General features: G+C 44.3%; 1 protein-coding gene across 1 annotated transcript in view; it reads right to left on the reverse strand.

Annotated features, from left to right (window-relative positions):
• Window positions 1-2,429: 2,429 nt before the first annotated feature.
• Window positions 2,430-17,415, reverse strand: part of LOC141087485 (uncharacterized) — a 244,337-nt gene continuing 229,351 nt past the window's right edge. Inside the window, exon 15 of the mRNA XM_073573036.1 lies at window positions 2,430-10,508. Within this exon, the coding sequence (XP_073429137.1) occupies window positions 8,833-10,508 (1,676 nt within the window). The 3' untranslated portion in view covers window positions 2,430-8,832. The remainder of the gene's footprint in view (window positions 10,509-17,415) is intronic.

The following is a 17,415-nucleotide window of genomic DNA, read 5'->3' on the forward strand; positions in this document are numbered from 1 at the left end:
TGTTTCTTGTCCCTTTATCTCAGGCCTTTTCCACTCTGGGCTAGTCTCAAACATTATCCCTCCTGTCATACTTCACATTCTAGCAACATCACTAACACAAGTCATAATTCACATTACAATAACACTTGTTTCTTCATGGGGGAACATGAGCAGCATATCTCCCAACTGTCCCGATTTGAAGGATCCGTTCAAGCTTCAATTACCCTTTCTCCGATGTCTTCATCTCTCCATAGCTCCTCCTCCTTGGGGGAATAGGGGCACATTTCTATGCACTGACATAAATTAAATTATAATATTCATACTTTTTCTCCTGTGATTGGGTCTTCACAGTATTCAAATTCACGTCTCCATGTTATCAGGATGCAGCTTTAGCTATGAGCCACAGCCATCAAAAAGGAATATAGGAGAATTTGGTAATCTTGAGATGTATTGCAGGCAGTGAACGCAGCAGCTGATTATATATTGCATGCAGCAGTTTCATTGTACTTGTATACTGAGGTGAAGGTCAGATTTTTTGTTCCTATAAAAATAATAAAAAGCATTTACAAAATGTCAATTTTTCTTTTTTTGTGTTTCCCCAGGTCACACACACACAACCCTCAACATTACATGCAGGAGCTGAAGCTACCGCGCGATGGGATCTGGTGATGTCACTGGGAGGATTTTGTATACTTGATCTGTATTGCAGGCTCTGACTCTACAGGCAGATTGTACGGATACATCTGTACATAGCAGGGTATTTTTATGTCTCTGGCTTCTAGGAGGGGAATACAAGAATTATTTTTCTTCCTATATAATTAATGAAACAACTACAATGTTAGAGTTTTAATTTGCTTCTTTATCAGCAAATAACATATTTGATGTCCCTGTAATCGCAACGGCCCGCACAATACAGCAATCAGATTATGAAGGGGAATCAGTAAATGATGTAAAAAATGACTTGATTAATACTTTTTTAAGGGTTCAATTGAGACACAAATAATAAAAATGTGACGCTCTGGCCGTGTTCACACTTAGCGTAAATACTGTGTTTTTTCTACATTTTTTCTGCACATGTCCGCATCACACAACACAATAACAATCTTCTCTAACTAATTATTGTACGTTTGCTGTGTTTATTTTATGTGTTCCCCCATTTTTTATGCATTTTTTTGGTGCAGATGTGAATCCATGTTTTTACTGCTTTTTCAAAGGTACAAAAAAGTTTGATTCTGCACTTAAAAATGCAACAGCACTTTTTTTTCCTTGTGTTATTTTCAGGATGCACATATAAGCCTATAGACAAGAAAATGCACCAAAACCGCAAAGTTCCGCGTTTTTAGACCACTGAGAGCGGAGATTTCATGTAAGCACATCCACTTTGCTTCGACATTTAGACCTTGTACACATGTAAGATAAATGCTGTGTTTTTTCTGCCACTTTTTTTTTTTGCAAATATATTCTGCTGTGTTTATCTGTCCAAGCAAAGTGTATGTGATTTTATGAAAGCAGTGCCCCCTGTGGTCCAAATAAGTGGCTGAACTGTGCAGTTTTGGTGCTTTTCTTCTCTATAGAGGCTTCTATGGGGAGCCTAAAAACGCATTAAAATAATTGAAGATACTTTATTAAACGCAGAATTAAAGCTTTTCTGTACTATAAAAAGCACATTAATAACGCGACTTCACATCTACACCAAAAAAACGCATCAAATAACGGGAAAAAAGGCATAAAATGCAGAAAAAAATGCAATAATCAGAGCAGATTGTTATTGTGTAGTTTGGTGTGGATCCTCCAGAAAACACAGTATTTCTGCACCGTGTGAACACGGCCTTACAGACACAAAAAAAACGGGTGTCGTATAGTGATGCTACATAAATAAGAGAAAGTTCTGGCGGCTCCGACTGTGAATGTGGGAACAAAAATGAATCCCTAGGTCCTAACTAGAGATGAGCAGAACGCACAGATGACGTCCTGCCGGCCCTGAGTGATCAAAAGCAACCGGGGATGCTGGGAGGTGAGAGATTCGCGGCCTTCCATCCAGCCTCCAGGTACCCCTGACTTGGACCAGAGTCCTGTGAATCCATCCGCTCATCTCTAGTCCCAACTGTCCTGGATACAGCAGACAGTCCCGGATTTGGGTCTCAGATGTCGTCTGAATTTCCCTCACTGCCAGCGCCCCTCTGACAACTCCTCCTGTCAGGGGAGAATGAAATGTAAATAGGTGTAGATTGGGGTGTGGCCAGGAGCGTGGGCCAAAATTAGTCTTGTCACGTTATGTTCGCCACATAATTTATCCCTTTTACTACAAAGGTTGGGAGGTATGGGGCAGTATGTCCATCTCCTTACAGGCACATGACCACACAAGACTGGCCAACTGCACAAAGAATAGCAGTATATCTTTGTACCGTATTAGCCAGTAGACAGAAAAATATTCAGGATTGAGAGTCCTCAGTGGTTGATACCATTTAATGGCTAACTGAAAAGATGGTAACACATTGCAAGCTTTCGAGACTACTCAGGTCTCTTCATAAGGCTACATAGCCAGGAATCGGGAGCAGACAGCCCCTTAATGTTTCATCCCCGCTGGAGCAGGCGTTGTTGGGGATTCTGTAGTTTGCTTTTCCTCATGTACTCAAAGGAAGTACACATCACACCAAACACAAGGCCCTTCTTTGCTTTGCCTGGAACGTCTGAGCCGCTCTCATGCTATTTTTTAACTCCCTCCCTGTTCCCAAGGTACAAAATGGAGACATGCCCGAGATGCAGCAGAGTCCACTCAGCTTGGAGCCGCTCCAAAAACATTGCGTCATGAGAAGCACCAAGTAATGGCGAGTATCAGCACGAGCCTCCGCTGGGTAAACACATCCGCCACTCCGATAGACGCCAGTCTGTCCTTAGTCCAAATACCTGACGGGCCCCATGTGAATCTGATGCCCACAGACAAGCAGGAAAATGGCTAAAAATACAAGTTTGAGAAAGAAACCCAAGCGTTGTCACTGCACGCCTTATTAACCAAGTCACCGCCAAGCAGCACAATGTGCATGTTATTTGTGCACTGATTTAGCAGAGTTTATGAGAAGTGAACAAAAGGCAAAGAGCCAAGGAATGGCTGCATTAAGTTTCACTATTCTGTTAAATGACCCTAATCATTGGATAATAATTATTATTATAAATAAGTAACATGAATATAATTATAATGTAATAATAAAGTAACATCAATGTGATATTAATATAATATTGAATAACATTAATACAATCATGGAATAATAAAGTATTAAGCATTAATATAATACTAGTAATGTAATAAATACAGTTAATATAATACAATAATAAATAACATTACTATAATAATAACAACCCGCTGCCACATTTTAGTGAAGAATCTATGTAACTTTATTAAAGCCGATTCAACTGTGAAAAAGGAATGAAAACCGGTGAAACAGATAAAACTATGTACATATCCTTAAAGTATAAGTGTTCCGAGAGTTCTGCGCCTCGACGCGCCCTGGACACATCGTCATCTACATATGGTGTCTCCTGCTCATTACTTTGCACCTCCATTAGTCTGGATGCTGCCCGGACACAATGGGAAATGCCGGACAGAACTTCTCACTCTTTGTAAGCATAGTTCTGCGCTTAGGTTACATTTTTTTCCCCAAGAGAATGATTAGAGACGCAAGATGTTTTTCCTTTTCCCTGGGAACGACATACGCAATGAATCTCCGAGCCTCCTGAGCATCTGACAAGTGGAGAATATCAGCAATTTATTTACATAGTGGTGAAAGGGAAAAAGAAATGTGAGGGGGGTGTTATATAAAATAACTGTAAAAATAAACCCACATCCAGAAGATAACGACATACGGACTAATTCTGCAGATCATTAAGTTTGGAAATGTCAGGCCGCCAATCGCAACTAATCAGAGCAAATTTGGTCTTTCAGAAATGCAGCAGTTTTGGATTCATAGCAACTCTCCGTGTGTCTTAAAGGGAATCTGTCACCAAGTTTTTTTCACTTAACCTGAGAGCAGTGTAATGTAGGGACAGTGATCCTGATTCCAGCGATGTGTCACTTACTGGGCTGCTTGCTGTAGTTTTGATAAAATCGCTGTCTTATAAGCAGGAGATATCACTAGAGAACTAGTAAATCTGCTGCCAAGTAGTCCTCCATTTTTTTAAGCTCTGTATAACCCCACCCCTATTACTGATGGGCAGCTTGTACACTGTGTATATTCAGAAAACTGCCAATCAATGGTGTGGGCGGAGTTATGCAGAGCTCAGCATTCATAGCACTACTGACTGCAGTAGTGAGAACAATGATTTTATTAAAATGATTTTATTAAAATGATAGCAAGCAGTCCAGTAAGTGACACATCACTGGAATCAGGGTATCTGCCCCTACTTCATGCTGCTCTCGGGTAAGGGGGAAAAACTTTGTGACAAATTCTGTATAAAGGGAATCTGTCAGATTTTGCCACCTAATCTAAGAACAGTATAATGTAGGGGCAGAGACCCTGATTCCAGTGATGTGTCCCGTACGGGGCTGCAAGTTATACATTTTTAAATAAATTTATTGTTTTCTAAAAAAAAAAAAAGGGACACCCCCTCTTTTGGATAGAACACTTTAAGACTTGAGAATGCCCCTTTAAGTGATGTTAAGAAGATAACTTTTCTCATCCTGTCACAGTGTACATGGCAAAGCTGGCCGGCGAGCTGTGGAAGCAGGAAATGTCGCTGTATTGTCAGTGCTTTACTGACTACAGTGGGAATTGAATTCTTATTATATCTTTATAGCAACATAAAAAAAACAACCCTTTACAATGAAATCCTGATGTAATTCTTCCGGCTGATACTTCCTCTATAAGTGACGCTCTCAGTATGACTCTCATCACATTTCTGCCTCTCTTGCAGTGTCCGTAATACTGTGTCTGCACTAATCCCACAGCACTGTTTGTTATGCCGTCCATGTCCAATGGCCCGATATCACTTGCTTTTCGTTACAACAAAATTTTGCAGATATTTTCTAACACTGCTAAGAGGAGCAATGCCAGGTGTCCTGAATTGTTGTTTCTGGATGACGGACACTTGTGACCAGAAAAGTGTTCATAGTGATCTGGATTAAAGGGTTCATAAAATTGCAAAGTGCTTGTGAAAACTAGTATCTTTACAATTGAGAGAGATTTTCCAGCTCCAATGTTCAAGTCCCCATTGATTTCTATGGGGTTTGGGTTCAGGTTCGGGTACAGTTCTGATACCCAAACCGAATTTTGGACTAAAGTTTGGTCAAACCAGACAAACCTGATCTTCTATACATCTGCTCATCCCTAGTTACAAGCCAACCTGGTCAGTTACCTAGCCAAGGAGCACGTGGTGCAGCAGGGGCTATGCCTTGAAGCGGATCTGATTTCTGGATTTAGCCAGCTTTCCGGCTTTCCTGCTGCCGTGGCAAAACTGTATCTTCTTGCAGCCTGGGAGAGAGCATAGTTTAGACAAGAGGTGCGACCATGCCGCAGGTCTGAACTGTCAATTTCCAGGAGAGCACCGCCCATCTATGTGGCGCCCCTGAGGCTCAGTCGCCACAGAGGTACTGCACCTCCTCCTGAGGTGTGGTGCCCCACCATCCAGGTAAGGTGGAGGCTCCTGACAACACTCCAATACCTGCACCCCACACCACAAAGTAGTGTAGCAAAGCACCTTCGGTGGCTCCCTGCTTGGAGTATAGCAAAGCACCCATTGGTAGCTCCCTGCTTGGAACACGAAATGTGCTGGGAGGTGGGTGGAGTTAGATTACATTTTCAAGGAGCGGGAAGAGTTTAAGTCGGAGAGTCGGTAGTTGGTTGGAGAGGGAGAAGATCCCTAGAGAGAGGGATAGATGGATGGAAGTGCTGCAGCAGATCCCAGTGATCTGGGTCTACTGGCACAGGAAGTAGAGAACGAGAGAGCAACATAGACTGAAAGCTTGACTCTCCATAGAAGATTAGTACGGAACGTGAGGAGTAAAAGAGAACAGAGAACGTGGGTGAGAAGAGAACCCTTCCTAGAAGTTCTAAGTGCAAGGCCAGGGCCCGGTCCCCGAGGTTGTACGGATACTAATGGTCCTGCAGCAGACACCGGAGGAATAGAAGTAGTGACCACTTTATTCCCACACAAGACTTGGGGGCACAACAGCAACTGGATAGTGAGCCGGGAAGAGATTATACCACATTTGATGGAGAATACACTTATTTATAGAAATCAGGAGAGTCAAAATGTCTTCCTTTAGCAGACTAAGCTACAAGCCAGAAATTGTCAATTTACCTTTCATGTATTGATACACTTCACAATAAATCCATCTGGCAACAATAACCTACAACGTAAACACACTGTAAATATCCTGGTAATCTCCTAGTGTCACATTCATAAAATCTCGAGGGTTAATGACAATCACTCTTTACCATAACTTCTTTCTAATCACATTCACAAACCATTGTCGACATTCATGTTCCCAAATATACAGTATTACGGCCAATAATGCACTGATATTCACAAATTACTTGTTTCACAGATGGGCGGAAGTTGGAAACTCTGTTATCTCGATTCTGATTCTCTTTAAAGGGAATCTGACAGCTGATACAAGCAGCGCGATCAGCAGGCAGCAGTGAGCCGGCGCCGGCTGTGTGATCTCAGCCCAGTATGTCTGACTCTGATATGCTGCGGCGTATCAGAGAAAAACATCATCGGCAAGCTGCCGGTGACCAAGCTGCGCTGGAGACTAGATGATCTCGCAGATGGTTTCTGGTGGCTTCTCCTCTCCTGCTGCCCTGGCTGCCGGTGACCGAGCCATGCTGGAGACTGGTCAGACAGGTAGCGGGTCTCCGGTGGCTTCTCCCCGCCTGCTGCCCTGGCTGCCAGTGACCGAGCCGCGCTGGAGACTGTTCAGACAGGCAGATGGTCTCCGGTGGCTTTTTCTGCCCTGGGTCCGGAGGAGAGGAGAGTCTCCTCCAGGCCCTGGGTACCATAAACCTGTAAAAAATAGAATTAAAATAAAAAATAGTGATATACTCACCTTCCGATGGCCCATGGACTCTTTCCCTCCTATCACCACGGGCCCGGCATCTTCCAGTCCCAGTAATGCTTTGCGCATCATCTCCGGTCTTTCGTGCTAAGCATTACTGGGATCGGAAGATGCCGGGAGCGTGGAGAGATCGGGGGGCCGTCGGAAGGTGAGTATAACCCCCCCGCTGGCCATATTCTAGAATACCCAATGCGTTAGAATCGGGCCACCATCTAGTAAATTATAATGGCCTAATTTACTGAAGCCGTCCAAATTTTAGACAATGAAAACGTAAGCCCTGATTTAGTAAAGTGCAATTCGCTTTGAAAAGTCGCAGTCAACACAAAGTTGTACAAAAATATAGCAACTCTTGACATTTTTACAACAAATTCACCCAACCATGCCAACCAAGGCCGGGCTAGGACAGGACTGAGGTGCGGATCATCTAATTCATTTCATTCAACTCAGCCCTCAACTGGAGTAAGATTTTTTGATGAGGCGCATGAAGGTACGCAACACTTGTCAGACACTCGGATTTGCCCAGAGGCCTGCACCTCTTAATGAATCAGGAGCATTTGACTCCAGCACAAGAACGGTGCAAACATCGCTGGTCTTGAAGAATTGGAGCCTTAGACTGGACAGTATTAAAATGTTGCAAATCTATAAAAGGCGCTCATGGTGGGTGCCAAATGTCGCCACCCTTAGGGTAAGTGCACACGTAGTTTTTAGGTTGTGCGGATTTTGTGGAAAAATCCGCAGGTAAATCCGCAGGACAAAAGTCCTGCGGTTTATCTGCGGATTAGCCTGCGGTTTAGCCCTGCGGTTTCACACCTCATAATGGATAGGTGTGAAACCGCAGCGAAATCCACACAAAGAATTGACATGCTGCAGATTGTAACCCGCAGCAAATCCGCAGCATGTGCACAGCGTTTTTCAGTTTACCATTAAAAACAATGGTACTGTACAACACACCTAAATCTGCTGCGGACCCGCAGGGCCAAAACCGCTGCGGATCCGCAGCAGAATCCGCACCATGTGCACATAGCCTTAGGGTATGTGCACACGGTGTGGATTCTTCTGCAGTTCTGCAGCATATTTGGCCCTGCAGAACTGCAGCAGAACTGCAAGTGATGTACAGTACCATTTAAGGCTATGTAAAGCAAAAAACGCTGTGCACATGCTGCAGATTTTTCCGCGCAGATTTGGTGCGGTTTCAAAACTGCAGCATGTCACTTCTTTTGTGCAGTTATGCTGCAGTTTTACATCTGCTCTATAAATCCGCAGGTGTAAAACTGCAGGGGAAATCCGCACAAAAACTGCACTAAATCTGCAGGTAAAACGCAGGTCATTTTACCTGCGGATTTAGCAAAATCTGCACGGAAAATTCCACAGCAGAATCTGCAACGTGTGCACACACCCTTAGACTGTCTGTTCTAAGTTCACACCATCAATTTCTTGACTTACTTTCAATTAAGTTACAAAAAAATTCAGTACAATTTTGACTCACAGTTTGAGCCACTTTCTTTCTCCAACCACTTTCCTTCTCCTTGGTTACCATGATGAAAAACATCTTACAAACACATAGTAAATAGGCTGAAAACCATCAAAGACAGTTTTTGGACCAAACTATGATACATTTCTTAGTAAATCGGCCTCAGAAGATTCTTCACACTCAGCAGTCAAATACGTAGAGTAAACCTAGTACTGGCAGGAAAGCTTTGTACGGCAGAATTGTACACCTCTTGATCTCTGTACAATCTTCTCTTTGGAAGAAACATTTTCTACTTTACACAAAAAAAACATATTTGCATTTGTCAACCATTTTACACAGAATAGTCCTCTACCAAACAGTCATGCTCCTTTGTCTTACTGGAGTCTTCTGTAACCTGAAAACTACAGTTCTCTGTTCTATTCTGGGTCAGGTTACTTTCCGCAGTCACCTCTTGGGAACTAATTGAAGACTTGGCATCGGTATACTTGAAATAGTCCTTCACAGTATTCTTGACAGAAGATGGTAATGTTATACGAATACTCTGGCTGAAGGAGGTTATGGTCTTATTTTGGCCTTTATTTTGTGCATTGACCCTGGTGGACTCTTCTGTTCGTGGATCTTTTGCATTCTGCTCACTTTTTTTTCCCTCATTTTCTATAGCAACTGTAGAAATGTCCTCTGATGTCTTATTGGGTGTTGACTCATTTGTAGGGCCATTGTGTACAACATGTTTGGGTTGTGTCGATCCACAAAACTTCTCCACTTCTGGGTGCTGCTTTCTACATACAGACTGTAGTATGAGTGGAGTGTTTTGACCATAAAACACAGTCTTCGGAATCTGGAGTTTTGGACTTTGGGAAATGGAACTATTAGAATCGATGTCTAGATTTTGGTCAGTTCTACTCTTCACTGATATGATATTTGGAGACATGAAGAAAGTCACTTTTGAATGCTGGAGACCCTTATCATTGGAAGACTCGTGCCTTCTGATTTCAATATGTTTGACAGAAGTTTCCTTGGGCATGCAATGACTATCCGCAGGGCCATCTTCAGCTCTGAAATTATTAAGTTCTTTTACAATTTCTTTGTCATGTGCTTGGAAGATGAAATTTTGTTTTGACCCCTTATCTAAGGATATTCTTGGAATGTCACTGTGAACTGGGGCTTCATAATTGGCTCCATAATCATCTCCTACTGTACTATCCCTCTCCCACTGCATTTCCCAAGTATCAAGATCACAAGAGTTGCCACCGAAGAGAGTAGTCATAGGTATGTGCCACTCTCTCAATTTTTTTCTTGTGATTTCTGGGGAGAGTGTGCGCAGTCTGGCTGAAGTGCCAAACATAAAAGGAAGAGAGGAGACGTCACTGGGACTGAATACAGGGGACTCGGAGCAATAAGAGAAAGCGCTGTCCAAGGAACTTAAGGAGGAGACGGAGGGAGAGGTGGTAGTAGAGGAAAGGCTTGAAAAACTTGACCTGCTAGAACTATTCACCTTCTGTTGATTTCTTTCCTTCATTATTGTACATGCCTGAGTTGACCTCCAAAAGGCATGCTGAGGGTTTTTTGTACAGCCAAATTCTTCATTTACTAATTTCTGACTTTCCAGCTGCAGTTGCTTCAACTGATTTATGTAATCAATGTGATTGTGTATCATCGTGGCATCACAGCTAGACTGGCGAGCAACTGGTTCATGGTTTTCGACAAGATGCTTAGAGCTGATACAGACACTTGGTTCTGAGGAACATCTGTCTCTGGATGGACTCAGGAAGCACGCAGAACCAGAACCAACTAGTCGCTCATTGTCATAGCATTCTAGGATGTCCATCTTTGTTTTGCTTTGGTAGCAGGCTGCTATTTCACTAAACAAATCCCAATCTTCTTTCTCCTCTAACAGCAAAGACTCATCAAACATACCATCTTCATCTTTCAATAAATTTGTAATGGACTTGTCCAGGTCTGAAGATGCAAATTCGAGTTCATCTGAGGAATTTTGTCCTTGGATAACTGGAAAATTATAGAAAAGCAGTGCTGTAAATAATGATTGAAAATTACACAATGATAAGTAATTGTCTGTAATTTAACATCACTTTGTTACTTTTGTAATATAAACAAGTTCAAAATTCTGCACTGATTTATTAATATAGTATATCTTCATAAAGATCAGAGATTTTCAAATCTCCAACACAGACATACAGTATAGTTAAAAGATCGCATACTGGCTACCTACAGACACTATTAAAGGGAGCAAAGGAACTGTTATTGCTCAGTTATCAGTTTCACATGTTCTTGTGTGTGGCCTGCATATGCTGGTGTGAGCAATAATTCATTTCTCCTTCCCTTAAGGAAACAGAAGATAAATGTAGACGGAAACATTTAGATCTTTCTGTTATTTCTCCCTTTTTACTTCATAACTGTTTTGCATATTTGTATGTCGCTTTATTTTTACCCTTTTATATCTTATTGTAAGCACTGTATATTTTTATATTAAAGCTTAAAATGTTTAATAATTTTGATCCAAGAATCCTTAGCCTTTCAGAGAGTGTATAGCCTTTTTTGATTGACAGAAGCATATTTTGGGGATTCATCACCCCATGTGTTTGATGAGTGGTAGCAGCTTTAAGTAACCGACGTGTGCAGACTGTGTCAGGGTTCAATTTATGCTCACTTTATAGCCTATGTGCTGGATTGAGTGACAGGAGATAAATGAACTCTTGCAGGTGCACCCCCACGTCACGACAAGTGTGTTTGTGACTAGGGATGAGCGAGTAGTAAAATGCTCGGACTCGCTGTACTCGTTACAAGTAGCTCCTAATACTCGGGTATTCGTAACAAGTAGCGAATCCAATGTAAGTCTATGGGAAATGCGGGTAATGGGCAGAGAATGTGTGAGGGCGGAAAATGTGTGTCGGCGGAGACTACGTGTGCGTGGAGAATGTGTGCGGGGATCTGTGGGGCTGTGTGTGTGTGCGGGGCCTGTGCGGGACTGTGCCGGTCTATGCCGGGCCTGTGCCAGCCTCTGCTGGTGCTGTGCTGAGCTCTGCCAGTGCTGTGTGGGGCCTGTGCCAGGCCATGCCGGGCCTGTACAAAGGCTGTGCGGGGCCTGTGCCAGGCCGTGCCGGGCCTTACCGGGCTCTGCGCCGGCTTTGCGGGGCCTGGGACTGCCTGTGCGGAGCATTTGCCAGGCCATGCCGGCCTGTACCGGCCATATATATTTTAAAAAAAATGGCGTGGGCTCCCACTCAATTTTCTACGCCAGAGGGGGAAAGTCGACGGCGGTGGGCCCATATTTGTAGCCTGGGAAGGGGGTAATACCCATGGCTCCTTCTCAGGCTATGAATATCAGCTCACAGCTGGTTTATTATTTTAATAATATTTGCAGGAGACGAAAGCTTCGGGGAATTAGGTGTGTGCGGTGAGTATGTACTCTATGTTATGTGTTGTATGTTATGTGTATGTACTGTATGCTATATGTTGTATGTTCTGTATGTCTTTTTTTTTTACATTCACCACATTAGCCGGATGATGGGAATACTACTTTCTTATCATCCGCTAATGCTGTCACTGTAGCGGGCATACCTGAATGGGACAAGTAGTCCCATCGAACGATGCCGACACAGCCCACACACAATATAATAGAAAACACTGTATGCACAACTGAAGGGGTGCCGAGGTAGGTTCCCAAACCATGTATATAGCAAATGAAAACCTGGCACTCAACTTAGTGCTGTGAAGATAATTTATTGTAGTACCAAATCAAACGTTTCGGTCAATTAGACCTTCATCAGTTACTACAAAGTAAATGTGAGAAAATAATAATCAAATAAAAAGAATACAAAAAAACATAAAAGCTGTGAAGAGGAAACAGCCCACACAGCCCGGCACAGGCCCCACACAGCCCAGCACAGGCCCCGCACAGCCTGGCACAGGCTCCGCTCAGCCTGGCACAGGCCCCGCACAGATCAGCACAGGCCCCGCACAGCCTGCACAGGCCAGCACGGCCCGGCACAGGCACCGCACAGCCCTCACAGCAGGCACAGGCCCCACAGAGCCTGGCAGAGCCCCGCACAGACACGGCACACATACACAGCCCCGCACACACACATAGCCCCGAAGACAAACACAGCCCCACAGACAGACCCCCGCACACATTCTCCGCACACACATAGTCAAAGCCTATGACTCGTAGGCTATGACTATGACACTGCGCGGCCAGCCAATCACAGTAATGCTACAACAAAGAAGACGGCGGCTTTACTGTGATTGACTAACACATGCCAGGCGAGAGATCCGAATATTGCGAGACGAGTTGTGAAAGTTACTTGCTAGGATTTGAGTACCGCGAGTACCGCATTGCTCGCCGAGTACCGAATCCTAACGAGTATACTTGCTCATCCCTATTTGTGACAACTTGATAATTTAATAAATTGAGACTGCGCTTTTAAATACAATGTATAATAGTAAGCAGTGAACTCTCATGTTTACACTAGTGATGACCACAGGCTGTAATTGTCAAAGGGAATGGGTCACTACATTTTTGCTCTCCCATCTGAGATAAACATTATGGAGGGGCACAGACCCTGATTCCAGCAATGTGTCACCTACTAGGCTTCTTGCTGTATTTTGATAAGTCCACTGTCATGTCCTGCTGAGCTGTGTATTACCCCGTCCACATCACTAACTGGCAGCTTTCTGTGTACACTGTGCATAAACTGCCAATCAATGGTGGGGGTGGTGTTAGACAGCAGCAGGTTTCCTAGTCATCTAGAGATATTCTGCTGATAAAATATTGATTTGTTATTGACTACAGCAAGTAGTCCAGTAAGTGACTCATCGCTGGAATCAGAGTCTGTGTCTCTAAATTATGCTGTTCTCAGATTAGGTGGTAAAAATCTGATGACTGATTCCCTTTAAATATATATATATATATATATATATACAGAGCTTTTGGAGGTCTGCATGAAAAAACAGAGCAAAACAAGCTAAAAAGTTATATTATAGAAAATCTGTTACCAGGTTTTTGCTATTTATTCTGAGAGCAACAAAATATAGAGCAAGTAAGCCTGATTCCAGTGATGTGTGACTTGATAGGCTGTGGGTTGTAGTTTCAATACAATCAGTGTTTTATCAACTGGAGATTATCACTGCAGGCCAGTCCAGCTAATCTGTGTGACCCTGCCCCTACCACTGATTGGCAGCTTGTTAGCAATATACACAGGAGCTCTCAATCAGTGGTGTGGGAGGGGTTATACACATTTCAGCATTCTGACAACTGCTGCAATACATATGTAGGGAAGGTGACCTGACGGACGGACTAGTCAGAGTGAAGAAGGAACGGTTTGCACAGTGTACGTAGGTGTCAGTTATTACAGTGGGGAAACAGCTAGGAAAGTGTAGTGGACGTGCAGTACCTTGGGTTGACCATTAGATGGCAGGGAGGAGTGTGAGCAAAGGACTTGACAACAGCTTAGGGCTTTAGAAACCGTTGGTCATGGGGGGCGGGGTTACAGTGACAGTTTCAAGGAACCGGGTTAGCTATAAATACTGAGGGAGGGTTCCAGAAAGTTCCAGTCCCCAGGGGGAGCCTCAGTGACAGGAGGACTGCGACAGTCTGTGCGCTGTGAGGTGAATCCAGACCAGGGGGACTGAGGAGAGAGAACAACAGGGGGGTGGTCCTGACAGATGCACCGCAACAGAGACGAGTTAAAGGGAATAGGCACACCGTGTAAAGAACGACGTTTGACCAGTGAACGGACTGTTGGTGATTAGGCTTAGGGCAACCACAGTGTCGGAAGCTGTCACTATGTCAGGAAAGGAAAAAAGGACAGGACGTATATATATGTCCCAGGCGAGAAACACGGTGTGTGAAGCGGCTACAGAGGGCCATGAGTGAGGTACTGTGCTGTGTTGTGAAGCGGCTCTGGATGCGGAGGGTCGAGAGAGAGATATGGCGATGTGCTGCGAGGGCCGTCAGGCGGACGGCGCGCGAAAATAAACTTGGACCTGTTGTACCCAGTACCTGCCTCCATTTCGTCTCTGTTTCGTCTCTGCGTGGTAAGAAGAGGGACCACCCCCCAGCTCGCCCCACTAACCCTACACATATACAAAAGATAAAACAGGGCTTATATCCAAACTGCACAAAGCAGCCCAGTAAGTAACACATCGCTGGAATCAGGCTTCCTTGCCCTATATTATGCTGCTGTCGGATTACACAGTAAAAACCTACTGACAGATTCTCTTTAATGAAATGCTGGGCCCATTTTAGGATTTTGGCTGAACTTTTCAGAAAACACTGTTTTATGTCCTGCAGCTGTTCTAGACTTCTTAGTGATGAGCTGGAGCTGCGTAGCCCTTGATATTCATGAGCTCCAGCTACCACCTCTCCCAATATATAGACAGCTTTCTGCCCATACACAGTGTAGGCATAATCAGTAGCATAGGTGAGATTTGTCAGGGCTCAACTTTGTGAGGTGTAGCAGAGATCTAGCAGATAAAACAGTGATTCTAACAAAACTGTGGCAAGAAGTCCAGTAAGAGACACAGTACTGGCATCAGGAATCTGGCAGTATTTCATGCTTCACAATCTGGGGCCCAAATAAAATAGTAACAGAGGCCTGATTCCAGTGCTGTGTCTCTTACAATTCAATTAAATTCAATTAAAGTGAGCTTTATTGGCAAGACTAAGTACATGTTAGCATTGCCAAAGCAAAGGGTAAAATAATAGGGGGACATATCCAGGGTGGGGTATAGAAGTCCATGACATATCAGGCTTTTTGGGGGGGGTAGGGACGTGTCCAGGGTGGGGTATAGAGGTCCATGACATATCAGTCTCCTCTTGTCTGGGGATAGGGACATGTCCAGGGTGGGGTATAGTTGTCCATGTCATATAAGTCTCCTCTTAGTCTGGGGATAGGGACATGTCCAGGGTGGGGTATAGAAGTCCATGTCATATCAGTCTCCTCTTAGTCTGGGGATAGGGACATGTCCAGGGTGGGGTATAGAAGTCCATGTCATATCAGTCTCCTCTTAGTCTGGGGATAGGGACATGTCCAGGGTGGGGTATAGTTGTCCATGTCATATCAGTCTCCTCTTAGTCTGGGGATAGGGACATGTCCAGGGTGGGGTATAGTTGTCCATGTCATATCAGTCTCCTCTTAGTCTGTGGCACGCATTGAATTATTCCACTGCTATGGTGGCTGCACTTTCCTCTTCCCTCAGTATTATTGGCAGTTTCTCTTCCTCCTCCATGGAGGTGAAGTCTGGCAGGAGATCAGACAGTCTCTTGAAGTGAGTGTCCCTCACTGCGGAGTATTTGGGGCACCTCAGCAGGAAGTGGGCCTCGTCCTCCACAGCCTCCTGGGGGCAATGCTGGCAGAGTCTGCTCTCTCAGGGCTTGTAGTTCTGTCGGTGCTGCCCGGTTGCGATGAGTAGGCCGTGGGCGCTCAGTCTGCACCAGCTCAGAATCTGTCGCTCTTTGGGGTTTTCTAGTTTCTCTAGATATGGGGCCAGTTTGTACTCCCGCTGTAGTTTCCGGTATATTGTCAGTTTCTGGGATTTGTTTATGTCATTCCTCCAGATGCTGAGATATTCCTCCTTGACTTTGTGTACCATCTTCCGGATTTTGCCTTTTGTCAGGCCATGTAGGTTGATGGCTTGGTCAGGCTGGCTTTGGGAACTTTATGTTGGGAGGCTTTCTGGTATAGGAAGGCTTGTGATGGTAGGAGCTGGGACTACTACTTTATAGATGTGCCTTGAAAGACAGCGCCTTCTTCAGGATTGCAAGGTGTAGTGGGAATCTGCCCAGCTCTGCCTGGCAGGCACTGCTTGATGTGCTCCGATGGACTTGGAGAAGATGCTTGCAGAACTCTAGGTGGAATATTTCAGTTGACCCAGCGTTCTACTTTGACCAGTTTGGGTATGAGAATGGACCCCAGATCTCACTGTTGTACAAAAAGATTGGGGCAATGATGGAGTCAAATATTTTTAGCCAGACGGTTACTGGTACCTTGAGATGGTCTTCTGATGGCATGGAAGGCTTTGGATGCCTTGTCTTTCAGTAACTCTATGGCTTGCTTGAAGCTCCCTGACTGGATGAGTTCTAGGCCCAGGTAGGTGTATTTGTTGGTTTCTGTAAGTGGACAGTTGTCTATAACAAAGTTAGGATGGCCAGTAGGTTTCTGCTTTCTTTTCTGGAACACCATGATATTAGTTTTCTTCTGGGTGACTAACAGTACCCATGTGCTGCTGAAGGTCTCTAGAATTTTCAGATGATCTTGGAGGCCTTTCTCGGTTGGTGATAACAGCACGAGGTCATTATCATACAGCAGAAATTTCATCTGGGTGTCATGTAGGGAAAGTCCTCTTACTTAATCTGTATTATTAGGGTATGTGCACACGCTGCGCATTCTGCTGCGGATCCGCAGTGGATTTGGCCTCTGCGGATCCGCAGCAGTTCCGCAGACAGTGTACAGTACCATGTAAGTCTATGGGATTTACTATCCGCAGTGCACATGCAGCAGTTTTTTCACTGCGGAAAAGCTGCGGTTTTAAATCCGCAGAAAGAATTGACATGTCATGTCAATTCTTTCTGTGGATTCCGCTGCGGTTTGACACCTATTCCATTGTCCAAGTGTCAAACCGCAGGGGAAAACTGCTGGCCAATCCGCAGGAAAACCGCAGGTCAATTTACCTGCGGTTTTACCTGCGGATCCGCACGAAAAATCCGCTTGTGAATCCGCAACGTGTGCACATAGCCTTGGCTTATCTTCTCCCAAACTTCTTAGGGTATGTGCACACGTTGCAGATTGCTGTGTGGAATTTTCAGCGCAGAATTTACATATCTTGGCAGAATCCGCAGGTCAAAATCTGCGTGTTTTTTATGCGGATTTATTGCAGATTTTGTGCGGTTTTGGCA

Source organism: Dendrobates tinctorius, unplaced genomic scaffold, assembly GCF_039654945.1.
Source record: "Dendrobates tinctorius isolate UK_male_01 unplaced genomic scaffold, ASM3965494v1 ptg000034l, whole genome shotgun sequence".
NCBI lineage: Eukaryota > Metazoa > Chordata > Amphibia > Anura > Dendrobatidae > Dendrobates > Dendrobates tinctorius.